The sequence below is a fragment of the Salvia miltiorrhiza genome, chromosome 2 (genome assembly GCF_028751815.1).
Source record: "Salvia miltiorrhiza cultivar Shanhuang (shh) chromosome 2, IMPLAD_Smil_shh, whole genome shotgun sequence".
Classification (NCBI taxonomy): domain Eukaryota; kingdom Viridiplantae; phylum Streptophyta; class Magnoliopsida; order Lamiales; family Lamiaceae; genus Salvia; species Salvia miltiorrhiza.
The window spans coordinates 15,383,176-15,410,284 of record NC_080388.1 but is presented as its reverse complement, the minus strand read 5'-3'; the positions used below and the strand labels follow the sequence as shown (position 1 = coordinate 15,410,284).

Genomic DNA, 27,109 nt, shown 5'->3' with positions numbered 1-27,109 from the left:
TCCTCGTATTCCACATCAACTGCCTCATATCAGATTCCATCATCTCAAACAATTTCGTCATTAAAACAATACATGACTCATTAGTGAATCAAACTCAGCTTTCAACAGGAAAGCAACAAGAAACAACATCTACCTCTTACCTCGTTAAGCCGGAGGAGATGGGGTGCTGGGGTTCTGTTTCGAACTGACTCTCTCAAATTAGCCTAAGAATTCAAATTAGGCTAGTACTCAATTTTAAAAGAGTAGAAGCAATCAAAAGTTCAACTCAGTCAAGCAATAGACTCAGAGCAGATGACCCGCTCTGATACCACCCTGTCGCAGCCCGATTCCCGACACTAGTGATAGTGGGGTACGAGTATCGATACGACTATTTTTAAAAGAATAAAAGATAAGAAGAATAGGTCGAACATCAAGCGGAAGCTCGCATCAAAAGGTGTTAAGGAAATCATCATAAATGAACCCAAGGGTAAATTCGTCAATGTCGTTATAACTTTTTAATTATCAGGAATTTCACAAACAAAAACAAAACGGGTATCGCTCATTTTTCGTAAGGAATCATAATATGCAGAGTATCGCAGCAAAAGGCGAACCGATTATATGTATGAAGACATATAACCGTGAGTACATTGCTTAAATTCAAAAGAAAATCAAAGTATATCAATCATCAAGACTTTATCGTCAAAATAGAAATACGATAAAGTAAATACATCCTTCAACAATTCCCCACCAGCACCAGACCAATCTCGCTCCTCGCTTAGCCTGCACATTTAGAAATACATGCAGGGCGTGAGTACATAATACTCAGTGGGCAAACGCCGAAAATCAAGAAAGGTGCTCTTAGAGCTATATGTTTGGAACTTGCCACATCTCAGCAATACACAGGAATAAGTTTAATGTAAGTGAACCTGTGTAAGCAGTTTTAATAAACATCATAAAGAATAAACGAATGACAGCTGTCAAAGATCTCAACATGCATGCACCACATCTACAACTCATCATCATCAAAGGTACTGAGAAGTAGGCCTCCCTCTCAAGTACCGTGACCGGCCGACCCGAAGACGGCTCACAGTCACCTCTGTGCACAAAATCCCACTTGTAGCAGGACCGAATTCATCTCATCTCATCAGTAGAGGGTAACATACAAGCTCAACATCAAAAATTGGCAAGTCAAACAGTTCTCAAACATCATTTATCTCGAAACATTTGTTAAACTCATAACATCATCAAATCATTTTAGAAAGCTCGTATAATATTTGTATACTCAAAGTATTGCCCACCTGAAGTCCTTCGCTAATCCTGGAAAGAAATCAGGCAACTTACTTCTTCGTCTCGCTCGAGCCTTCATATGTCATCATCACATCGTCATCGTCATCGAAGGTTCATGTGATAAAACAAACCTTAGTCAGAAACTCAATCTCTAAATCCAAACTCATCTTAACTATAACTTCTTATTCAACGTCTATTTACCCATTAAAACTCAATCCCTAGGTATACTCGGCTTCTAAGGATTCACACGTCCTATTATCGACTTAACTCTCAACTCGGCTCAAACTCATAGCAATCAAGCACATAAACAAGTATAAACACTTAAGCATATGAAAAACACACATAGACAAGTCAAAAACAAACTTCACTCTTCACTGACTCAACTTTAAAACCTCACCATACTCTGTACAGAACTCCCCTAGTCGTAACTTATACCAAAAGAAACCTCTTTGAGTCTAGGTTCATTTAAAAAAAAGTAGGATCAAAAACCCCAAGTATTTTAGGAGATATGACAGTTTTACTACAGTCTACCATATTCAGCAGTTTTTAGCAACCGAAAAGTTTGATTTTTGAAAAATAGTAAACGTTGTCAAAAAGGTCTGAAATTTGGTGAGATCTTAGCTAAGACACTCAGGTCTCAACCATAAAAATTTGGATTCCAGAATGCTAAGGAAAGCTACTGGAAACGATGACTCTATTAGCTACTCACCGAACAATTCGGCAGAACGTAGCAGTTTTGGTTTTATATTTTATAAAAATAGCAAACGAAGTCCAAATGACTTGAAATTTTACCAGTGTGCTCAAGACTCTCAAATATACTTACCATAAAATTTTCATTGTGTTTGGGTATCAAAAACCCCTCGAAAACAGTATTTCAGTGGGTCGTGAAAAACGACTCCGAATCATACACACAAGCAAACATGCTCAACTCAACATTTATACAAAGCAAACTCATCAAAGCTCATTTTAAGCACTTATAGCACTTAAAACATTCAAATACAACAAAATACTCATAATACTCAATCTCGACTCTTTTCTTTCATCACAACTCAAATCTCATAGAAAACGTTTCAACGAACGTATCAAACAAATTCTCTTTTCATTCTCATGCTCAAAGTTACTCAAATACTCAAATATGATCTTTTACATCATATAACTCATTATTCACATATTTATTCTCTTTTTATCAAGTAAACTATTTTTTTTTTAATGAAAATCCATCATAAAACTCCTAACAACACATGGCAAAAGTTCACATAATAATCATAAATCAATTAGACCTCACTTTATCATTTATTGACTTCTCAAAATATGAGAACTCAAAACTCTCATAAACTAACTCAAGTCAAAATTTTACTTAGCCAATAAAAGACTTAATCAAACATATTCAAACACTAATATCATGCTCAATTGCATATATCTTAAGTCAAATCACTTAATAGATACATAGACAAGAAAGTCCTAATTTTTATTAAACTAAACTCTTTGAAAATTTACAAACACATATGAATCTTTAATCCACTCATAGATCTATCATTTTTAACCAATTAATCTCACATCAAAACCATCAATTCACAAATAAGGGCATATATACACATATCCCTAATTTTAGTAAACTAACTCACCTCAAAAACATCAATTGACATCATATACTCAAATTACTCCATCAATCATCATCTTATACATCTCATGGACTCATTTACATCATCAATTCATCATTTAACTCATTGACTCAAAAGTTCCCATTTTTGGGTAAACTAACTCCCATCGAAGTTTCACATTTCAAGGCACATATTTCACAACATACATCAATCACCACCAAACATCATATAAAACTCATTTTTCACCCCAAATCAAGAAAAGAAAAAGAAATTTTTTTTTGAAGGGGTGAAGACCCATTTTTTTCGAAAATTTGAAGTTTAAAAGAGGGGATGATTTCTTGCTCCAATCATCCAAAAATACTCACATATAACATCATACAAGTCTAATCTATGAATATAGAGATCACTTACCCAAGTTTACACCAAACATCAAACTTTCTCTCTCTAGTCTTGAAGCCAATCTTCAAGGATTCTCTTGAATTCAAGTAGCTAGAAAGTGTTTATGTGGGATTTTGTTGGTGATTTATGTGTTTGGCATAGTTTTGTGAAGCTTCGGAGGTCTCATCTGTGGTTGACAATGGTGGAAAGTGAGAGATGAAGGGGAGAGAGAGAGAGCTCGAAAATGGGGTGGAGAAGAGAGAGGAAAACTTTTGCAAGATTGTATTTGATTTGGATGATCTTTAAAGAGATTTGAGATCTTAGGGAATATTTGCAATTAAAGCATGATCTCTCTCACTCTAATCTCTCTCTCACTCTAATCTCTACTCTCTCAATAATACACTCTCAATCTCTACTCTCTCAATCTCTACACTTAGTAATTTGAGGCATATAACATATGGTAAAGAAATTAAAATAAAGTGTGAGAAGGGTGATTAAATAAAATCACAATAACTATGGAAATGTCACTCATTAATAATAATACCATAGTATAATTATTCATGTGACCAAAATAATAATTATAGCACTATTATTAGTGCACTCACTCGATTATAATATTCCTCTTCGTAGGAAAAATAATTTAAAAATATTATGCTAGGAAAAATTTCCATAAACCGGCATCATTTGATTTCTCGATAAAAATAAATCGCACTTTCTTTGGAAACTTAAACAAAAATCCAAGTGCTAAGGTCTCAAATAAAAATCATAGTAACTTGGTCATAATGACACACGTAACAGAAATCACATAATCAATCAGTCACGTAATTCACATAACATCACATCAAAGCAGTCGGCAAACACAAACAGACTAAACGTCTCTCTCTCTAACCGACTATTTTCATCGAGGTTCTCACTCTTTCTTTCTCGACTCTATTTCCAACTTATTATTCCTATTTTCTTAATAGGACAATCAAACTCTGATAACTCGGTATCCGGTAACTCTATTCCCGGTAGTTGGAAATAAAATAAAATCTCGGCTCAATTCAATCGGCATCTCTATCTCAACTCATTTCTCAAATCTCATCACTCTACTCTATCATTGGTTTGTCCACTCATATCTCTATTTAAAGACAAACTGTCTTATCTGCTCACAAAAAAAAGTAGTCTCGTATTTCGACATCTCAGTGCTCTCAATAGTGTTAAGACACTATCTCACAACATGAGGAAAAGTACGGGGTGTTACACGTGTAATGGATAATATTGCCAATAGTCGTTGGTAGGCCTGGGAATCGGGTCGGGTTCGGGTACCCTACCCGAAAAAATCGGGTACCCGAACCCGAATAACACTGAAAATCACTACCCGACCCCGACCCCGAAAAAAAATCGGGTACCCTAATACCCGACTCGGGTACCCGAGTCGGGTATTCGGGTACCCTAAATTACCCGGTCAAAATCGCATTTTTCAAGTCAAACTATGAAAATCGAGTATTTCGGGTATTAAGGTACCCGAATTACCCAATTTTGGCCTAATCGGGTATTAGGGTACCCTAATACCCGAAATACCCTATATTTTTTTTAATCGAAAATACAGCCCCCCTTATTTTCAATCGGGTATTCGGGTATACCCGATACCCGATTTTCAGCCGCTCAAACTACCCGATACCGAGCCCGACACCGATTTTTTCGAGTATTGGGTACCCGATACCCGATTTTTTTGGGTCAGGTAATCGGGTACCCGATACCCGAACCCTATCTTCCCACCCCTAGTCGTTGGTCGGAAATGGATGATTATCCGGACTTAAGGTTTTGATTTGTTAGCTTTCTTTCTTTCTTTCTTCTACGATCTCTTTTTGAGTTTCATACCCTTAGTATGCTCTCTGATGCTTTCAAGGGATGCTATTTTTTCTTTTTCATTTATATTAAACCTCAATTTAATACTCCCTCCGTCCACGAAATGAGTACCCATTTGTGGACGGCACGGGTTTTAAGAAATGTATGGCTTGTAATGTGAATAGTTTAAGGGTCCCACTTTTTGAGTGTATTGATTAAAGAGATGTGTGGGGTACACTTGCCAAAAAGGGAAATGGGTACTCATTTTGTGGACAGACGAAAAATGAAATATGGGTACTCATTTCGTGGACGGAGGGAGTAATATAATAATGGAACTCTTTTTTCATTCCATAAAAATAACCGACACATAATATTCCAAAAAGAAAAATTTGAAAAAGAAACGTAATACTAGAAAACAGAAGAAGAAATAAATTATTCGGCATAAACAGGCAAACACAGTACCCCTCCAATCAAATCAAACTTCCAAAGAAAAACCAAAAACAAAAATTTTCGGGGTTTCAGAGCCATAGTCAGCCACTTCCTCTCTTGGCTCATTACTGCTTTATTTTCTGTCTTCCTTCATTTGCCCAATCTCTGAATTCATCTCGCTAATCATCTTTTTTGCATACCAATACCTCAATTTTGTATCATTTTCTTTTCCTTTTGTGAACTCGGGGTATTTTGAATTCCCCAACCCACTGAATCGTTGTTGTTAAAGGGTTGCGCCGTGGGATTCTGCAGATCTGTGTGAGAATTCTCTTGCAAGTTCTCAAATTTATCATGTGAAAACTTAAGCCCGATTGTTTTGGAACTTTTTTTTTGTTTTTTTTTTGTGGGTTCCGAGTTGTTGGTCAACTCTTGATATTCCTTTTTTTTTTTTTTTTTTTTTTTGCAGAATGCTGATTTCTGATTTCTATATGCTGAATTCTGGTTAACTTTCTGTAGGAGTGGCAACGGTGAAGCTATGCTTTTTTCATTTTGATATTAGGTGCGCATCGTTGTACCATTTTACTGTTAATTATTGTTAATTACAACAATTTGTTCAATATTCATCTTGTCTCTTTAATCTATACTTTACATTTATTGAAGTTTATGATTCTCTTGTATTTGTATATAGCACACTCGTAAGGAAGAAATGAAACATGTTTTTTTTTTTTGAGAGGAAAGAAAATGAAACATGTTAATGGCATAGCAATAGCTCAAAGTAATTTTAGCACATGTTTTAAAATTTGAGCTACGGATTAGGATTTTTGTATCTTTAGTGTGTGGCTAATCAGTATTTTCCTGTGAATTTCAGAATTTATTGGCTCCTATCGTTTAATAGGCATTTCTGTTTCTGCCACAGATTAATGAAGTTTGTTCCTAGCTCACTTAGCTCGCAGGTTTCTTCCACTCATACAAAAATATACTCATGTAGGTGTTAACCGGTCCAAAGTTGGTTTATCTTGTTTTGTTTCTCGTCCTTTTAATAGACGAGTACTCTTTTTCCTCCTTCGGTGTTTTCCCAAAGCGTTTTTGCCATGTGAGGTTTTAATGAGCCTCGGTACTTGAAAAATTGACGTGTCATCCTCTACCGTTGGTTTAGGTGCCTGTCTTTCGTTTTAATAAAGTTTTATTTCATCAAACTTAGCTCACAGGGATACAGTAGTACAAAATCAGCTGTTAGATTGCAGTACCAGCACGATGGATTCCATGGGTGGAGGTAACAATGTGACCAGCAATGCCAATTTAGCATCGAAGCATCGGCTTCGTTGGACCCATGAGCTTCATGAGCAATTTGTTGATGCTGTAGCACAACTTGGTGGACCAGATAGTAAGTGTTTTTGGATCTGGCCACATTTGTAGTTACTGTTGGAATGAAATAGTAAAGTATGGATTAGTAACAAAAGGAAAAGATTAACAGATGAGTAACCCAATAAAAAAAGAATAGAAGAAACAAAATTGTTACTAGCTTAGCTGAAGCTACTTTGTCCCATCAATCTGGAGAAATTTTATTTTGGCATGTAATAGTCGAGGGGGAAGATAGGAGAGTTCCAATACATCTCGATATGCTGTAAGGAATCACACTACTGTGTAACTTTCACTAGCCAGATATATAAGTGTATTTCTCACACTCCGAAATGTATTTTCTTATCATTGCTGTCGTAAGTATTGTGCCTGATAGCTAAGACTAATATATTTTGCTTCGTTTCCCCCACTCTGGTAGCATGGTAAAATAGATGTAAACAGTTATTATTGGCTTCTCATTGTTAAGAAATCGAACATCTTTTTTTGTTTTAAAGGAATGGCTTATATGGAGAGCCTGCATCCTTGTAGCCGTTTGGATGAAATCGTCTTCTGATATTTTATTACTGCTTTCAGGGGCTACTCCCAAAGGCGTTCTTAGAGTTATGGGGGTTCAAGGGCTAACAATTTACCATGTAAAAAGCCACTTACAGGTATGCACACCATCAGAGATCCTTTTCTAGTGTTTTTTATCAGTCTCGTGTGTTGCACTAATCTAAAATCTACCACAGAAATACCGACTTGCCAACTATCTTCCAGATTCTTCCTCTGATGGTAGGTATTTTCTTGACTGTTTTTCTTTGTATGTGCAGATAGTAATTATAATACGTTGGACTTTTTTGCAGAAAATTATTGTTGTTATCGATTGATTTATTTAGTATTTACTCATTTATGCAATGATTTCGAAGGGACAAAGGCTGAAAAGAAAGAATCTGGAGACATGTTTTCTGGTTTGGATAGTTCATCGTAAGTGTATCACAACCAATTTCAGCATTTTTATAGTTTCTCATCACAATAACTTGGCAACTCTTTGTGTGTTGTCCTTTTTACCTTTTCTGATCTTTCCATATATAATTCATTCTTTGATGTAGTCTCCTTTATTCTTATTGATGTATCTTCTTTAAGCTTAAATTCTATGTGTTAATGGTGAATATATCATGACATTTTACTAAAGGAATTTTATTTTTCTTTACAGAGGAATGCAAATAACTGAAGCACTGAAGCTGCAAATGGAGGTTCAAAAGCGATTGCATGAGCAATTGGAGGTACACTTTGTTATTTTTTCATAATTTTTTTCTATATGTTCCTTATAGATGGTATGTACATCATGCTGTTGAACTGTCTTCTACAGTTTAATTGGTCTTGTACACATTAATCTTCTTAATTGTGGAAAATAGTGTGAAACTTGAAAGAGAAGAGAATAGGCTTAATTGTGCCTATATACACGAACTTTTATCAAATTCTAATTGTGCACATGAACTAAAAATTCTGCCTCCAAATACATGAACTTTCGATTGAATAGATTTTTCACACGGTTGTCAATTTCCGACGAATTAATGCCATCGTGGCTAGTTGAAGTGGCATAGACATCCAACTACGTCATTTAGTACATCGGTCGTTTAAGCCATGTATACATTTTATGTGTCCACCTATACAATAATTTGTGGGCAATTGACAATCATGTGAAAAGTCGAAACAATTGAAAGGTCGCGTATTTGGAAGCAAAATTTTCAGTTCATGTCCAAAACTAGAATTTGGTGAAAGTTATTGTACTTGGGTGCAATTACCCCAAAAAAATATAGTGGGACCAGAAGTCTGCTTAGCTAATGAACTATGATGCATGGTATTGTTATTTCACTAATTTGGAGGGGAGGGAGAGTGAATGAATTTTTTTTACAAGATGCTTGTTTCTTTTGTTGTCTTCGATATTTTAAGACTATTAGAGAATGTTACAGGTGCAGAGGCAGCTGCAGTTGCGGATAGAAGCCCAAGGAAAGTATTTGAAAAAGATTATCGAAGAACAACAACGCCTAAGTGGAGCTCTTCCAGAAGCACCCGTCTCAGGTGTTTTTGTACCTGAAGCAGAGGGAATTTGCCCCGAATCTGAGAACAAAACTGACCCAGGGACCCCTGCTGCAACGTCTGAGCCCCCTTTTGCCGACAAGCTTGCCAAAGAACGTAATCCAGCCAAGAGCATTTCGTTTGATGAGTCTTTCTCCTCTCACAACGACCCACAATCACCTGATTCTGATTGTCATGTGTCGTCACCACTTCTCAGCCCAAATGAGAGACCGGAGAAAAAGCAGCGCGGGAGCACTGACGTTGCATGCACTACACCAGAAATGGTTCTGAGCCACTCAGTACTGGAGTCGAGCTCGAGCCCTCCTTATCAGTAGCCAGATTCTGATTTATTGGGAAGAGAATAGTCTTATCATCAATCAGGGTTATCCATTGCAGGCAAAAACCAGTTAAAGAGGGTCACCAATAGCGACGATTAATCCATTCTGATCTATGCTTATTCTGTCTAGTTTCTGAAACGCTTGTTTGCATTAGGTCGAGGAACTTCTGAAACGCGTATATAGGTTTAATGGAAGGAGTATTTAGGTTTAGAAGCTTAGATTCTGAGCAGGTGAATTCTGGAAGATTAACTATTCTTTCAGCTAAATAACCTCTTCTATCACGCAGGTGATTGAGTGCCATGGCTGTTCTTGATGTTCAGATTCTCGAATCTTGTCTTTCCTTTTACATAAAGCTATTTTATCCTCGAACCTAAGTTGGTTAGGTGTCGAAAGAATCAGGTTGAGATGCACCAAGTATTAGTTAGTCAAATCATGAATAGTTTATAATTGCAAAGTTGATGCATTTATATACAAAAATTAGAGTATGTAAATTTGGACAAACTTTTTGAAGACATCAAAAAACGAAATTGGGGCAAACTTTTTAGTGGGAGGAAGTATCATATTTTTTTTAAAAATGCTGACGAGCAAACTATATTTAACCATTAAATTTTATCTCAAAAACAATTTTCGACATGGGATAGAATATGAATAGCATTTCATGTGGACGAAATGATGTTATTTTGAATCTGGTATGGAAGATGCCATCAGGATAAATCGTCATTATCCATTTGATTGGGGTAATATGGACATCATTCCTTAATATTGTGCTAAAACAGTTCTTAATAGTCGAGTTTTAGATGATATTCCAAGTGCCAGATGCATATACCCTTTATGAATTCACATTTTTTGAAATGGGACTGAGACATATATATGTGCCAACTTCAAGCATAATATGAAAGGACTAATTAAGTCTAAATACACAAACTTCTATCTAATCTTACTTTTATTTTCATTTTTCATACACTCGTCAATTTCCAACAAATTAATATCGTAACTAGCTGAAGTGACATAGACATCTAATTAAAATAATTAAAAGTGAGTATATTTGGAGGCAATTTTTTTAATTTATATTCAAAACTAAAATAATTGAAAGTTCATGTACGTAGACACAATTAGCCCTAAAATGCATAATCAAGAAGCAGAAACCTATAAAACGAGGTTAGAATACAAGTCAAAATAATATAGCAAAGCTTTTTTATTAATCCGATTGTACAGTAGTTTTAGCATTTTAGCTATCAATACAAATGAAGTGGCGATAATAACATATGCAGAAGATAAAACATCTTCATGAAGAGAACTCCATTGGAATGTAATAGCAACATATTTCCTCACAGATGGCTGGATGCTCTGAATAGTCCTAAAATGTACAAAAGATGCCTTTCCTCAATATGTACGTTCATCCAAAAAATGAACTTTCGCTAGCTGAATAAGCATAGCGCATGAGCACTCGTATTTCCAGCAATCAAAGCATAGGACTACAGTGAGGTGGCAACAAGTAGGAAAACTCGTAGAACTACCTCGGAAGATAGCAGCCACATGGACAACTTATTCCCATAACTCCTCTATTGACACGATCGTGTCAGATCTCAAGTGTAGATGAAGCGGAGCAAGTTCACTGACAGCTGGGACGATAATTTGGCCTCAACTTAAACAACACCTAGGAGATCAGACTCGGGCTTTATGACAGCATGCAGTTTCCAACCACCAAATCCTGCTAAAGAAAATGCCTGGAATTTGAAACAAAAATGACATTAGCTACCGATGCACGAGAGAGAGTCCACCAAGTTTGAACAGATATGAAGAGGAAGGCAATAGTTGCTGCCAACTTCAACTAGCAACCATTAAAAGTTAGACGTACCAGTGAAGGGTTACTACTCCTAGATCAACATTGTTATTCAGCATTTCAGCTCTACAACATTCCCATATGAGATTAAAGACCATTGTAACTCTCTCTTTCTCACCCACTCACTCAAGCACACATGCCCAAATAAAATCGAAATTGTATAAAATAGGCACATCAAGTTGCAAGATGTCCTTTCTTGCAGACACGGTAAGAAAAAAAAAACAAGGGAGGACAGACCCTATCAAAAAACACCAAAACTATTATCAGAAAAGAAATGCCTCAGTGCCTTTTGTTTTGAGGAGGTCTTAACAGTTTCCTGAATACGACATTGATAAATTTAAGAAAATTAGATGAAAGACAGATTTTCCCTCTAGACGTAAGTGATATGAACTGAAGTTTGAAAAGCATCCGAGAATAGTTACAGAATGAAGCCTTTAACTCCTGCACATAGGAACCAGTTTCTCTAAGCTATTAACAGAGCTTCATGTTACTCAGCAAGCACCACATAATGGATTTTCTTCAGTTGACAAGAGGGATAAGAACGATTTCACATAAAGTAAAATGACAGCCGAATGATTTCTAAAGGTGACTGCCCCAGCATCTAATCTTATTTTGTATCACTCCCTTTACACAAAGCAAAGGATCTCAGGCATCAATATCTGGCAACATGTCAATCCATGAAACCAGTGATGCGCCAAACCAAGTAACACTGTGACCAGGCGGTCCAGAGAAAGTTATCTGTTAAAATTTAGTGATTTATGTAGAGGGGAAGAAAGAATTGGATCCATTAAATGTAGTAGTGAATAAATTCCTCAGAATCTAACAAATCATGAGAAAGCATGCTTCTGTGTTTGCAATGATAAAAAGATGAGAGAGCTTATGCATACAATTCAAAACCATCTGAGATGTCCTTTGTCTAAGCATGCAAAGAAAAGAGGCATTACAGCTTCCTGCTTTAACACCTTCATGTGGTTTAATTAACAAAATTTACTGGAGATTCAAAGAGCAGTTGTCTGCCTAAATTGATATTCAACTGAAAGTCAATACTGTTTTCATTAAAATAAATGTTAAAGAAAAAAAGAATGTAGATTTACTTTTCCAGCATAAGTGCCATCTGTGAATCTACATTATTAACATAACATATGTGAATCTACATTATTAACATAACATATGTGAATCTCCATTATTAACATATTCTAGAATAAATTAATATATCAAACATATTATTAGAATTGGGCCCATCATCCCCTTAAAAGACCTTAAAAGGAAGAGGGTACTGATAGAGTAAAGGCGTGTGAAGATGAAGAAAGAAGAAAGAAAATAAAAATACGATATATAAACTCCTCCTGCGAGGCCCTCAGAGAAAAAATATCTCTGCCCTACAGCTATTGCTGTCCCTAAACAATGATCCCCTGATATCCGTAACCCTAAGTCCTAAAGAACTATATATAAACCTAATGACTTGAGGCCCAATTAAATGACTTGGAGCCCATGAGTCTGACTTAAATAACTTAACCCTAAATAATTGAACTACTGCGAAAAATAAAAGATAACTATGAAACTAACAAAAACTAATAAAATAAAGATAATCCTAAATCTACAGGCTGCAGCTGATCTACACGCTATCAATTGCCCGCCTGTCGAAACAGCCTTGTGCTCAAGGCGGTTGCTGATTCACATGACCCCATGGGACTTCCTCCTTCAGCCCGGTATCCTCAGAATTCTCTAGGTCCCTGTCCGGGTAATCTTCCATGTCACCGATTAAAACCTGTAGTGTTTTAGGTGGGCAGCGGTGCAACGGCCCAAATTTCAGGCCGCAACGAAAACAAGTGCCAGCTGCACGATGTTTCATGTACTCCTCAGTGGAGATGTTGCGAAAATTACGGGGAGGGGCAGACGAAGTGAGGGATGCAGTCGGAGAAGCGGACGACGTGTGGGAGACAACCGATGATGTGTTCGTCGTGGGTGGAGGGCTGTGATGTCTGACTGGGGAAGAATGCGGCTGGAAACTAGACCGTGATGGAGGCGTCGGGGTAGTGGTAACCCGAAAAGAGGGAGAACTCGTTTGTGGAGTACAAACCGAGTCGAGCTTTCTTGCCATCTGGACAGCAGCAGAATAGTCTGTAATAGTCGGGTCCTGAATCATCATGCGAAGTTCCTTCTTCAATCCCCCGAGGAAAAAACCCAAGTATTGCTCATCCGAGAATTCCGGCAGCTGGGATACTCGAGCTTCGAAAGCAGAAATATACTCCTCCAGAGTCCCCGTCTGCTTTGTAGTAACTAAAGCTTCAAAGCCATTAATAGCAGACCCATCCCCGAAACGAATCAATAACTCGCGAGTAAAACGCGACCAAGTCAAAGTAGGGCAGCGTCGCAGCAACATCTGTATCCATGGCATGGCAGAACCGGACATAGCAATGAGTGCAATTTTAACGCGTTGATCAGTGGGTGTAGCGTGCACTAAAAAATATTGTTCAGCACGAGCCAGCCAAGAGTGTGCATCGGACCCATCAAAACCTGGAAGGTCCATCTTGTGCATGGGTGGTAAAATCTCCTCCTCGTTGTGGTGACTCCCGCCTGATTCCTCGTCGTGTGGAGTATCAACAGAGATGGAAAACTTCTTCATCAAGGCATCAAGTTTGGTCTCCATGGATGAGTGGCGGGCTTCTGTTGACGCTTGGAAAGTCCGCAACTCCCGAATGACGCCAGACAATTCCCCAATCGCCTTCTCTACATCCTCCAAACGAGATTCGGTACTTCGCGTAGTAACCATCGTTCACCGCACCAATTTGATAGAGTAAAGGCGTGTGAAGATGAAGAAAGAAGAAAGAAAATAAAAATACGATATATAAACTCCTCCTGCGAGGCCCTCAGAGAAAAAATATCTCTGCCCTACAGCTATTGCTGTCCCTAAACAATGATCCCCTGATATCCGTAACCCTAAGTCCTAAAGAACTATATATAGACCTAATGACTTGAGGCCCAATTAAATGACTTGGAGCCCATGAGTCTGACTTAAATAACTTAACCCTAAATAATTGAACTACTGCGAAAAATAAAAGATAACTATGAAACTAACAAAAACTAATAAAATAAAGATAATCCTAAATCTACAGGCTGCAGCTGATCTACACGCTATCAGGTACTCCAATGTTACATACATCAATGTGGAACATAAAGGGTGTCTTCAACTCTGATACCAAATTAGAATTGGGCCCCTCATCCCCTTAAAAGGCCTTATAAGGGGAGAGGGTGCTCCAAACTTATAAACAGAAGCAAGATCATTTACCAAGTCAATGTGAGACAAAAAAAAAATGGTGGCTTCAAAACATATTTTAGTGACTCACTATGTCAAAACTGCAAAGAACTGAAGTATTCAAACTACAAGCTACAACATAGAGATTATGTAGGACCTCTTCCCATGAGTTCCCAGTTGCTTCAAGCAAAGCAGCATTGCAAGTCTTCAGTTCTATGGAGGCACCAGAGAACATCGAAGCTGCCTCCTCCCATCCTCTGTTATGGCCCATACACCTGCATAATTAGTAAAAGGTCTGATACACAAAAAACATTTCCATGTGATGTCATTTTCTTGCAAAGGATATTAGAGGAGAAGATAAAGGCATAGGTTCTTAAGACTTAAGAGTATTAAAAAATCCATTTTAACTATTTTTACTACCTCGGACCCCCTGGCTCTTAAGCCCAACTAAAAGCATACATACATGCATGCTTACATATATGTGTGTGTATCTTACTCATAAATTCATTCATGGTTTCCATACACGGAAGTGCCAGTAGGACACAGAAAGTCAAAGCTGTTATATAGACCAACTAAGGTTCTCTTGATTAAAATTTCACCATCACATATAAACATAATTTAGTTGGTAGTAACTTAAACATTACTACACTTCAGGACACAAAGATCTTCCAAACATCTAAGAAGCACTATACTTCCCCTAAATTTACCAATACATGAAATGCGAAAGGGTCATCTAGAATCAGCAGACTCACATTACTGTAAGAATCTCATTTCTTGAGTATTTACATATGGTCCGTTGAAGGTGCTCTGCTGTTTGCCCATCCATGGCTGCAACGGAGTAAAAGCTCGAAACAAAATGTACCTCGGCTTCCAAGAAAGCACGCACGTGCTCCTGAATAATTTTCAACGTTTCCCGTGTTCTCTTTGCATCACTACAGACAATGCACACAACTAAATACAAATTAAATTCATGGATTCAATTTAGTCTACCAATTTAGTTTACCAAAATTAAGAGGCATCTCCCACCTGGATAGTACAAGTTGAGGAATCCAACCCAACTGCTCAAGTTTCTGACCTAATTTGACAGCATCAGCTCGTCCCAATTTACTCAAAGGTCGATCATGATCTGTTCAAATAAGCCGAAACAACATTTACATATTCTTCCAAAGCAAAATATTTCAGCAATTATTCTACTCTAATATCGTCAAAATAGCTGATAAATCAGTGCAAATGACCATCACTGCCACGTTATCAACACATTGATTTTATTTCACATTTTTCCAAAATTGCTAGCTTGCAGGCTCAGGAAAATGAGTACCTCTGAGTGACCGGTCTTCCCAGGAACTCCTGGCGTGGCGGAGCAGTATAAGGCGGCGGGAGACGGATTCCGGTGGTGTTTCGGCTGAGGCCTGCTCGTCCGCCGCCGTATCGATTACCAGCGAATTCCGGAGAGTAACCAAGGGTTTTCTTCTACTCCGGGTCTTAGCGAAGCACAGATATTCAGGGGCTGCTGAGACGGGTTGCAGCGCGGCAGCAATCATGGCGGTTTCAAATACAATTGAAATTTTTTGCGCTGAAAGATATTTGTTGTCAGATGTCTTTCGGCAGTTTGTTTCGTTTCCGCTGCTCTGCGTATTGAAATTTCGACACGATTTCGAAAAGCGGGATTTCCATAACTAACGTCTTCACTACCCCAATGATAACCGGTAATCTACGGATCGGATCGGGTCGGGTGATCCAGCCCAAGTCATCGGGCTTTTTATAAATATCCAGCTGGGATGGGTTGTCCAAAAGATAAATAGGGTGATTCTATTTCTAGTCATAGCCTCTATTTTTATTCTTTACAGTCATTATATAAAATAATAATTAAAAATTTATTTTGTACTTTATCCTATATTTAAATATGAGAGCTCTAGAGAATAAAATGAGGGCTATGTAATAAAACTACTCAAAAAAATATGAAAACCCAACCATGTCTGAAACGCTATTTGCCTAGCAAAATGTTTGGGTTAGGCATTCGATCATTTTGGGTAGACCTAACCACAGCCGACTCAAAATCAGGTTAGTCCCTTGGATAGGGCTAGGGCTTATTTTGCCAATTCAAATGAATGGTAGTAGCGTGAGCAAAACATTCAAAATTCGATTAATTGTATTTAATCGAATCAAATCAAATCAAGTTAAAATATTGGATTTAGATTATATTTTATTTTTTAAAAAAAAATTGATTTTTCTGATCTATTTCGATTGATATTTTCAAAATTGAACAAAACTAAAATTCAAATTATTAAGTATATTTAATTGTAATTTTAATTACAATATTCTAACCTTAATTTGATGAAAAAGAAAATGATAAATTATAGCTAAAATAAAATTCATAAATGACAATAAAACATAATTTAGTTTTTCGTATTTTTTGAAATAATTCAATTCGATTCAATTTTGTTATATATGTATTTATTTCAGAACAATCAGTATTTTATACATGACTATATCCAAAAGTGACAACGCTCGAAGAAATGAAACATGACAAAACAAAAACAAGGCACCTAAAACTAAGCATAGATTTTGTCCAAAAGTTGACTACGTTCATAAAAAGGAAACCAACTAATCAACCAACATGCCAAAAGCAATCTAACTAACATCATGAAAACGAAACTGAAAGTTAGGATAATCAAGTTGATCAATCTTAACGAGAGCCAAAAAATAACAAGAAGTTGTAAACTGATCATAGACAATAAGCTATGTTAGATGTCCCTACTAGCCACAAATTTAGATGGGCGGTTTGCGTCTCTATGAATGTGGGTCAATTGGACTTGCAAATCCCGAAGAATGGATTAGATCTAGGTGATAATATGTTGCACACTTTCCGAACCATGTTGCCTTATAGATATGGGAGTAATAATTGCAGCAACATTCATCTCAACCTCAGATATCAGTAGAAAAATCTATAGCCAACAAAAGACCATAATGAAGCGCCGAGAACTCTGACACAAAGCTAGACGTGACAAAAAGTAGTGTGTAGAAGGTTGTGAGGGTAGCTCCAAAATTATCTCAAACAATACCACCACCCACTGCTCGCTATGTCTCAACATCAAAAGAGCTATATATGTTCAGTTTCACCTAAGGAGCATTAGGAGGATGCCAACGAACCATCCTGGAACGCAACACCCGCATCACGAGAGGAGATGTCGACATGATATCCACCTGAGGTGAACATCCATGCCAATAAACCACAATGAGCTTTCCTACCGCAACTAGGAAGCAGAGATGATCAACAACTTGCTAAATCACGTGAGAAGCATGGAAAGGAACAACCCTATGCTTGTGCGCTATTCTTCTCCGTCCAAATAAATCACATAATAAGGCAAGGGACAAGAAACAAAATATGCTGCTTCGGTGCTCTGGGAAAATCACGTCTCCAATGACCTAATGTAACATCAGTGCTCGTGTGAATAGGTGAGTGTGCAAAAGGAAACTAAGAGCAAAAACGGGTCCACACAGTGATAGATGCATGCAAGAGAGATTCAATATAAGGAGACACGCAACACAGACACATGGAAATAAGAGAAATACAACGAAACTTGAGATGAGTATCAACGAGGAGACGATATAAACAAAAAGATGCCAAAAGAAACTAAGAAAGAGGGCATAGTGAGGGTCAAGCAACCACTCCAAATATTAGAAAATAATGGCTGCTTTGGCAACCGTCGCCGAAAAAGATCTCCAACAGAGGTAGTCAAGAATACAAGGTGGTTGGAATTGTAAACTTATATAACAATGTTGAAATTGCAAAATGTGTCGTTATTGTGATTTATTTGGCAGATTTCCGAAATATATCGATTTCCATGTATCATCAAAGACACTGGGATGTTAAGAGAAGTAATCACTAGAAAATAATATTGTAGTTAGACTCATACAATTAGAAAGAGCAATGCATTTTATTGAGAGATCAATGTAGCATATGTATGGTATAAAATGCATTGAGAGCAATGCATTTTATTGAGAGATCAATGTAGCATATGTATGGTATAAGATTAATCTAAAAAGTACTCCAAATGTTAGGTGACAAGAGATGAATTTCTAATATCCTGTTGTACTATAAGCAGGGGCACACTACTAAGCTCACCACCAAACCTAAGAAGGCTCCGGCGGCAACTTCAATCTCCGTATGGCCGACGGATTCCTTCAACGATGATGCTACACTTTCCGATCCTGCACAGATGTCGGATACCACACTGGAGGATCTTACACGCATCCGGTTATCAGACTCGAGCAATAGAGAACTCTTCTGCAACGAGCTATACTCCTCCGAAAGAACAGGATCAGTGATCTCTAAGTCTGAAGATGATTCTCTGGAATAGGAATTTATGACATCGTTTGCATCGTCTGTGGAGGAAGAAGGTGTATATAATCTGGTTCTCGGCATCACTTTGTTCAGTAGTTTTGCATGAGTTCCGACTTCCCTTCTAACTCCCTGCACTTAAAATCAAGAAGCTGAAGTTGCATAATTTCACAAATTAATGAAAATTGCTGCATAAGATAGCAGTGCAAAAGTTATTTACAGTCTTTTTGGTTAAATTTCTCACGAAGATTTGAGGAAAATACACAACCTTCCATGTAAGTTTCTAAATAATCTCAAGGAAGTCATAACTATTTTGTCCCTGTTTCTACAGCCAAAATTGGTTGCAGTTCACTTTTGCGGTGCAACCAACAGCTGCCAATGCATGAACTTTCACCAAATTCCCATCTTAAACATAAACTAAACGTTCTGCCTCTAAATACACGAACTTTCAATTGTTCTGATTTTTCAAACTATTGTCACCAAATTATTTTTAAGGTGGACGCTTGAAATGCTACATGGCTTAAACGGCTGATGTACTAAACCATGTAGTTGGATTCTACGTCGCTATAACTTGTCACTTCAGCTAGCCATGACGTATTAATTTGCTAGAAACTGACAATCGTGTGAAAAATCAGAACAGTTGTGTATTTTGAGGCAGAATTTCTAGTTTATGTTCAAAATCAGAATTGGACGAAAGTTCGTGTATTTAGACGCAATTACCCCATGTGTTTTTTTACCATCTAAATAGTTGCTTCCATAGACAGTCACAATCCACAGACCACACGACGGGAGAATACAAAGATCTAAACTACAGATTTCCCTAATGACAGCCGAAAGGGCCTCATACGGATGTGCACGTTTCACATGCATATTTCGCTAAACGAGCATCTCGTTGCTGGAGTGAAAAACTAGTTGACACAGACAGGAACCTATGCTTATCCAGGACTCCAACACAGAGAGATAAGAAGTTGCACTAAAATACAGAATGTAGGACCACATTCACAGTTGCGTTAGGCCAACAGAGTCCTCATCAATTAAAAGAGCCCATCTATTCTATTATAGACTATACCTAAAATCTTCAGCCAACCAAACAACAGAATACATTACTCTATAGAGAAAGACAATGTTCCATATTCATGTTTCGGTCCTCTTTTCCATTACCTAGAAAAAGTGAGTCACTAATTCACACACAAGACACTCTCATTATGGCCATTAGACATCCCCACTTCAAAATTTCAATGTACGATCAAAAGGATGTTTGGCCGAGCTTATAAGCTCTTTAAAACAACTTATGAACTCCTGAAAAGTATATGCAAAATAAACAACTTATAAATTGTGAAAATAAGCTTCAACAGCTTATATAAGCTCCTAAAAAATAAATACCTCAAACCCAACTTATTTTTTCATAATCTTATAAACAACAATCAATTTACAAAAATAACCCACCTCTACGGTTTCTCTGTCTAAGCTTTAATTTTGCAAGATGTACGAATTACGATCAATGATTTTTTCTCTCTAAGCTTATGAGCTCAATTAAGCTCTTCCAAACACCCTCTTAGAAGCTTAGTGTATAATTTGGCACAAAGGTTCAATATCAATATTTCATTTAGCTCCATGTTTGGCATCAGTTAACAAAGAAAGTAATAGGAAACAAACCTGCGCATCATACATAATAAGACCAGCATAAACTACAGCTAAACCAAAAAGCGCATCAGCAAATCCCCTGCAAATCAAATAGGAAAAGAAATAAATGTCAACTTATCCAAATCCCAACATTAACCGAAAATAAAACAAAATCAATAGCAATAAAAATAATAAAACGAAAAATTTGCAACCACCTCTCTATGCCAAGACAAGTTGCCGTCGCCACAACAGACTGGAATTCCGGATTTTTTTTTTTATATAAAAAAACAGAGACAAGAGAAATAAAAACAGTAAGATGCGCAGAAGAATTGAATCAATCACCAAACCAAATAAAAATAAGATAAAGAGTGAAATTACAGAAGAATGCGTAGAAGGGAATCCCCCAGAGGAGAAAACAGTCTTCAAATCAAATTTCTTGCCGTATAAAATGGTCGAAGCAAACGGTTTGGTCAACTGCCCAACTGCCGCAGAGGCAACTGCTGATACAAGAACCTGAAGAGGCAAAGACAACATCGTTGGAAACTGCAAAAACAAAAGTGAAAACAAAAACCCAAGATGTAAGTGTAGGAGACCAACTTTGTTGTGCAAAATAGCGCCGATGTCGTGGGCCGGGAAACCGTTGCCGGTGACACAACGGATTGAAGAAGAGGAGGAGCAGGAGATGGGAGTTGTTGTGGAGAAAGGGGCGTTTTGGGGGTTTCGGAGGTTGAGAAAGTGGAGGCGTCCGGCGCCGCCGAAATTAAGAAATTGGAGTATCATAATTGAATGAATGAATGAATTTGGTATGAGTTTTTTCTTTGCGAGCTCGCTTTCATATTCAAGTAATTCAACGAGGGAGCTGCGGTTGTTTGTTGGTCTGAATTATTAATTGCTAGGATTGTTTTTCTTTTTATTACGAGATAACGCTCGATATATTTGATTGAAATATTATATAAGTCAAATACGAAATTCGACCAGAATTATTTTATGTCATTATTTATAATTATTTTATGTTATTTTTATTACTATAGCATATGAAATAGTAATATCAAATTAAATTAGTAATACAATATTTAAATAATATTAATCTTAATCACTTTCGTCAATTAAATGTAGGTTGTGATAATAGAAATACATTTTTATATAAATATTCATTTGATGAAGTTTATAAAAAGTTGATGTGGGATTGAAGATTTTATAAGAAAAAAACATGTAAATTTAAAGTATGATATGATGTACGATTGATGTGTCGCATCTGCTGTTAATCGTATATCGATAATATTTACTATCTTCACCCCTCAAACATTTTTTTTTTTTTCTATTTTGGTTCGTCCCCAAAACATCTTCCTAACCTATTTTTGGAAACAATTTCACTAATTATTATTTTTACAATTTCACTTTTTGTGGGACTCGTTCTCCACTTTCATTAACTATCACTCTTATAATTTCACTTTTTGTGGGACACATTCTCCACTTATCAAATAAATAACTAACTTTTATTAAAACTCGTGTCATCCTCTCTTAGGAAGATGTTTGGGGGATGGATGGAGTATTAAGTTTGTTCAAATTCTTTAAATTTGACGGATAAGAAATAATTTAACTAAATATATGTCATCTGAGTATCATCTCATATGGACCTAATAAGACCAGATAATCATATTGAACGTCAAAATTTTGAAAATCATATTATTTGGAGTTTGAAATACCACATCTGAATTTTGAGCATCGTCTTGTATGGAGCTTGAAGATTATAACTTACTTGTGAGTATCATTTTGTCTAGAATTTGTGAAACTATAATTAAGTTATGAGAATAATCTCATCTCAAACTTTAAACAACATCGTCAAATTTGAAATCATATTCAATCATATAGTTAATTGTTTAAGTAAATACATCTATATATAAATGTATTATATATATACATATTAATTTGTGAGTATGATGTGATAAAGTTAAACTAATATTATATAATAAAAAAATACAAATATAAATCTTTTTTAGATATGGAAATTGATTAAAAATTTAGAAAACAATAAGAATGAATGAAAATTGAAGAAAATTAAAATAGAGTGATTACACGGCGCCACGTAGGATATGATTTATTTTGCTATTATATATGTAGGGGGTGAATCCGACAATTACGGAAGTGACGTCAGTAACGTCTGGATCGATGGGCACTAGCAACCTGAAACCACAAGCAACGTTAGAGCCCTCCGAAGAGCATCGGTGGGGGTGTCGATGGAAGGGCCTCCGACGCTCAAGTCAGTGAATCGATATGAATAATAACGTGAGTAATGTAATGACAATAATTAAACGATGGAAAGAAGATAGAAAAATGATAGTAATAAGGGAGTTCTTCGATTGATTCGGATGACCCAGTAGTCTGAGGTAGAGCTAATGAGCGATATGGATCAAGGAGCGACGGACGTCGGGGCTAGCGGGGCCAGTCGGACGATCGGAACCCTAGAAAGTTGTAAGCGTGGAGGCGGAACGGAAGAGCGGGGATAGCGGGAGTAAGAGATCGTGTGTGAGTGCAAGAGTGGGAGTGAATGATCGTCCGTGCCCTATTATGTCAATGGGCTGGTGTATATATAGGTTATGGGCTCGTAGGGTGGCGACTAGGGTTTCCAGAATATTCTTTGAAACTCTTATGGTTTCGACTACCCCGGAAACGACCTTTCATGTCTTCCTATTTTCCCTAGGTATCCAACAACTATTGACTCACGTATAACTCGCTTCATTGGGCCGGCCCGTTGGGCCGCGTAATCTCAGGTTGTACGGATTCTGTCCATTACAATATATATATATATATATATATATATATATATATATATTGGGCATAGGCATGTATTTTATTTATTTATAACATTTAGTTGAAGAATATATTTTCTAAAAAATGAATTGACATTTGAATTGATTGTTTTCGTGGATTAATTTATTGGTATACTTTATTTAAGTTTTAGTCACAGAACAATCTCAATTAAGTGGGTATAAGGATTCCTATTCTGGATGCCATCATTTTATTAAATTAAATTTTCAAGTGAAAAAAAGGTGGATTGTGAGGCATGATGAGTTCTTGTTGGTCATTAAGTTTATATATATAAGAAAAGTTGGTATGAGGTTGGGAGAGATTTCAGGCGTTTGAAAACAGACGAATGGACACTCGAAGTGCTAATATGTTTTAATTTGGCTAGGTTCCGTTAATCAAATGGATATGTAGGATTTATAATTAAATGGATATGTTGGATTTATCTAATAGTTTTATACAATTATTTAACAGTACAGACTTTATCTAATAATTTTATACGATTATTTAATAGTATAGAATTTATCTATAAATTTATATGATTATTTAATAGTTTTTATAAAAATTGATTATAAATGTATAAATAAATAAGAATGAATGAGAATTGAGGAAAATTAAAATGAAGCGATTATACGATGCCACGTAGGATGGGATTTATTTTGCTATAATGTAAAAATTGATTAGAAATATACAAATAAATAAGAATGATTGAGAATTGAGGAAAATTAGAATGTAGTGATTATACGATGCCACGTAGGATAAGATTTATTTTGCTATTATATATGTAGGATAGGATTTTACAGTATCACTATTATGTTTGATTAAATAATATTAAATTATTTATTTTATTTTTTAAATTATGGTGGAGGAGTGAAATTTTGATAGTTTAATTATTATTAAATTAATAGAAAATATAATTAAGATATGTATTATATATCTCACCTAGAAGATCATATACAGAAATTCGAATGATCTATATAATATATATCGAGCCTTGGATTTATAAAGGGTTTTGAAGTAAAATATACTCGTTCTGTCACATCTATCTTGAAATTATTTTCATTTTGGGCGTCCTACCTATCTTGAGACATTTCTTTATTTGGCAAAAGTTTACTCTTTATTCACATTTTCATCTTTTTATTTACACACAATAAACACATCTTTTTTAATTTTCGTGTCCAAAAAAGAGTTTTATTATAACTGGGATGAATGGAGTAATACTCACTCTGGTCCATTTATTTTGGGACACTTTTCTTTTAAATTTGTCTCATTTATAATAATATTTCTCAAAAATAGTATATGGTCTCTACACATATTAAATAAGAGGTCCCTATCCACTTTACAGTTTACACTCTTAACAGTTTATTCTTAATCTTCGTGCTTATAGTAAATGTGTCAAGATAAGTGGGACAGAGGGAGTCTTATGATGTCCTATGTATTATACATCGTAATCATCCCTACTAAACAAGTTCATAGCAGTTTAAATTTTAGGGTTAAGGTGCAGATAGGCCCCTCAAGTGGAGACCCTTAGAGCGTTTCAGTCCTCTTACTAACTGTGTGTGCAAATTGGCCCCCAAACTCAAAAAAACGGTGCAAATCGGCCCCTCTGACTTAACACCGTTATGGGCCGTTAGTCAAGGGGGCGATCTGCACCGTTTTTTCGGAGTTCAGGGGCTAATCTGCACCTTTTAACTTTTTAATTAATTCATCTCTCGCTCAAAATTTGATCGTCGTTGTCGCTGATTCAAGCTCCGGCGAGGCCGGGGGAGGGCGCCGGCCCTTTATTTCTCTCTTGGGCCCTAAACCTCGGAGCTCGCTCGACTGCACACGCTTAGCGTCAAGGACGAGCCCTAATTCTCCCATTCCGTCGGAAATCGCCGCCGTAATATCTGGTGAACCCGCCGCTTGGCTTTTCTCGATGAGGAGTCGCCTAGCTTTTCTCGATAAGGAGTCGCCTCTTTCTCTCAAATCCGGCGAAATCCGGTGATAAAGGCTGACGATGCCCGTCGCCATCTACACTATCGGCGTGCTGTTGAAGAAGGACGCCTTCAAATCAGAGACCATGGCCAACATGATCTCGATCTCGATTGGGGTCACGATCACCGCCTACGGCGAGGTGAAGTTCGATTCGTTGGGGGTGATTCTGCAATTGGGGGCGGTGACGTTCGAGGGAGAATTCGAGTTTCCATTTCGATTATGTGATTTTCGGGAGCAATGACACCGATTTGGAATTCCCGATTTGGGGCTTGGGAACTTGATTTCGTGATTTTCCTCATCTGACGGCGATTGACGCCGGAAAAGTTGGTCGGAGAAGATGAGATGTGATTTTTTTTAATAAACGGTGTGCAGATTAGCCCCCGAACTCCAAAAAGGGAAAATGTGCAGATTAGCCCTTGAACTCCAAAAAAACGGTGCAGATCGCCCCCTTTGACTAACGGTCCATAACGGTGTTAAGTCAGAGGGGGCGATCTGCACCATTTTTTTGAATTTGAGGGCCAATTTGCACACACAGTTAGTAAGGGGGCTGAAACGCTCTAAGGGCCTCCACTTGAGGGGCCTATCTGCACCTTAACCCTAAATTTTAAAATCAAGGCTCTTAGGATTGACAGAATTGCATGTAGCCCCACCGAATGAGAGAAATTTGGGGATGCCTTTTCAAGGATGGCCAACATTCTTGTGTAGACACAGTGTCCAATCATCGTAAATAATCTAGAGTAAATATCAATCAAACCTAAACTATGGGTTGAGTTAAAAATATGTCATAAATTCTTGATAATATCAATCATAGGCCTAAATTATTGGCTGAGTCACAAATATGTTATGAATTATTTGATAATATGAATCAAAGATTTGGACTGTCAAGTTTGTATCAAATATAACCTAAATTCTGTTTTCCATCATAGAAAGATAACATGTACTATTTTTCAATTTTTTTAATGCTGACTCGGCTAAACGATACCGTTTTACCTTATTTTAGCTCAGATTGCTCAGATGCTCATATTTTTGCTCACATGGTTAAAAGAAAGATTCAGGCACTCAGATGCTCAGATTTTTGCTCGCACACTTGTACAGAAAGATCAAATATAAAAGTAGAGTGTCAAAGCATACGCTTATATATACATTCTCAGAATCGCATAGAAGCAATCCAATTCCTTGTCTAGCCTAAAATAAGTTAGAAATATGATTCAAACCTTGTAAAAAATTAAACTAGTGAAAACATTTGACGCGTGTGAGCAAAAATATGAGAATTTAGCGTGCATTGGACTTTCTTTCAATTTTGTGATTGAATATCTAAGCATCTAAGCAAAAATCTGACCAGTCAACATTAAAAAAAATACAAAAAAATACACATCATTTTCTGTGACGGAAATCGTAACTCGGGTCATATTTAATTCAAACTTGATAGTTCAAATCTTTGATTGATATTATCAATAGTTCTAAGCATCAATTTGAGTGACCAGTCAACATTAAAAAAAATACACATCATTTTCTGTGACGGAAAACATAACTCGGGTCATATTTGATGCAAACTTGATAGTTCAAATCTTTGATTGATATTATCAATAGTTTAGGACATATTTGTGACACAACCCATAGTCTAGACCTTGATTGCTATTATCAATAATCTAGGATATATTTATGACTCAACCCATAGTTTAGGCCTTTAATTGATATTTATTCAATAATTTATATAATAAGCAAAGATTCAAATGGAAACTTTCAATTATTATAATTAATTCTTGACTTATAAAGAATTACGATGAATGCATCATTTTGATGAATAAATGTATTACTTGGATTCGAATTTATAAAGGGTAAAAATTTTACTTTTTCCGAATACAGTAAATTTCACTTTGAATACAATAGTTTTATACGTTTAGTGCAGTACTCTTGCATTCTCATAAAAAAATATAGTTCGCATAATAACAACGTTCTATGCAATATATTCATGCTTGGAGTTGTGATGACTAATATGTTCAT

At 36.5% G+C, this 27,109-nt stretch overlaps 3 protein-coding genes and 1 long non-coding RNA gene across 10 annotated transcripts; 1 reads left to right on the top strand and 3 right to left on the bottom strand.

Moving 5' to 3' along the window:
* Positions 1-469: 469 nt before the first annotated feature.
* Positions 470-1,381, bottom strand: LOC131011345 (uncharacterized). The gene is made up of 2 exons (XR_009096868.1): positions 1,278-1,381; positions 470-759 (listed from the first exon to the last, which is right to left on the bottom strand). It is a non-coding gene; the product is annotated as an uncharacterized LOC131011345 (long non-coding RNA).
* Positions 1,382-5,523: 4,142 nt separating this feature from the next.
* LOC131011343 (myb family transcription factor PHL7-like) lies at positions 5,524-9,578 on the top strand. Of its 6 annotated transcripts, none has more exons than XM_057939132.1 (8): positions 5,524-5,822; positions 6,021-6,063; positions 6,713-6,888; positions 7,437-7,513; positions 7,592-7,634; positions 7,769-7,826; positions 8,056-8,125; positions 8,816-9,578. In XM_057939132.1, exons 3-8 carry the CDS (start codon positions 6,759-6,761, stop codon positions 9,254-9,256), a joined length of 819 nt encoding a protein of 272 aa, XP_057795115.1. In that variant the 5' UTR covers positions 5,524-5,822; positions 6,021-6,063; positions 6,713-6,758; the 3' UTR covers positions 9,257-9,578. The 6 variants fall into 6 exon arrangements, with proteins under 6 accessions (XP_057795115.1, XP_057795112.1, XP_057795117.1 ...); XM_057939129.1 differs by having other exon boundaries at positions 5,971-6,063; XM_057939134.1 differs by having other exon boundaries at positions 5,524-5,857.
* Positions 9,579-10,436: 858 nt separating this feature from the next.
* On the bottom strand, positions 10,437-16,040 carry LOC131011342 (uncharacterized protein At3g52155, chloroplastic-like). 2 transcript variants are annotated; one of them, XM_057939128.1, is made up of 5 exons: positions 15,677-16,040; positions 15,385-15,484; positions 15,111-15,290; positions 14,516-14,633; positions 10,437-10,986 (listed from the first exon to the last, which is right to left on the bottom strand). In XM_057939128.1, the coding sequence occupies exons 1-5, from the start codon at positions 15,897-15,899 to the stop codon at positions 10,906-10,908; spliced, it is 702 nt and encodes a 233-aa protein (XP_057795111.1). In that variant the 5' UTR covers positions 15,900-16,040; the 3' UTR covers positions 10,437-10,905. The 2 variants fall into 2 exon arrangements, with proteins under 2 accessions (XP_057795111.1, XP_057795110.1); XM_057939127.1 differs by having other exon boundaries at positions 14,450-14,633; positions 15,677-16,018.
* A 2,237-nt stretch (positions 16,041-18,277) lies between these two features.
* Positions 18,278-21,255, bottom strand: LOC131011341 (uncharacterized). Its single transcript, XM_057939126.1, has 5 exons — positions 20,921-21,255; positions 20,702-20,836; positions 20,539-20,576; positions 20,357-20,423; positions 18,278-18,832 (listed from the first exon to the last, which is right to left on the bottom strand). The coding sequence occupies exons 1-5, from the start codon at positions 21,101-21,103 to the stop codon at positions 18,455-18,457; spliced, it is 801 nt and encodes a 266-aa protein (XP_057795109.1). The 5' UTR covers positions 21,104-21,255; the 3' UTR covers positions 18,278-18,454.
* Positions 21,256-27,109: the final 5,854 nt, after the last annotated feature.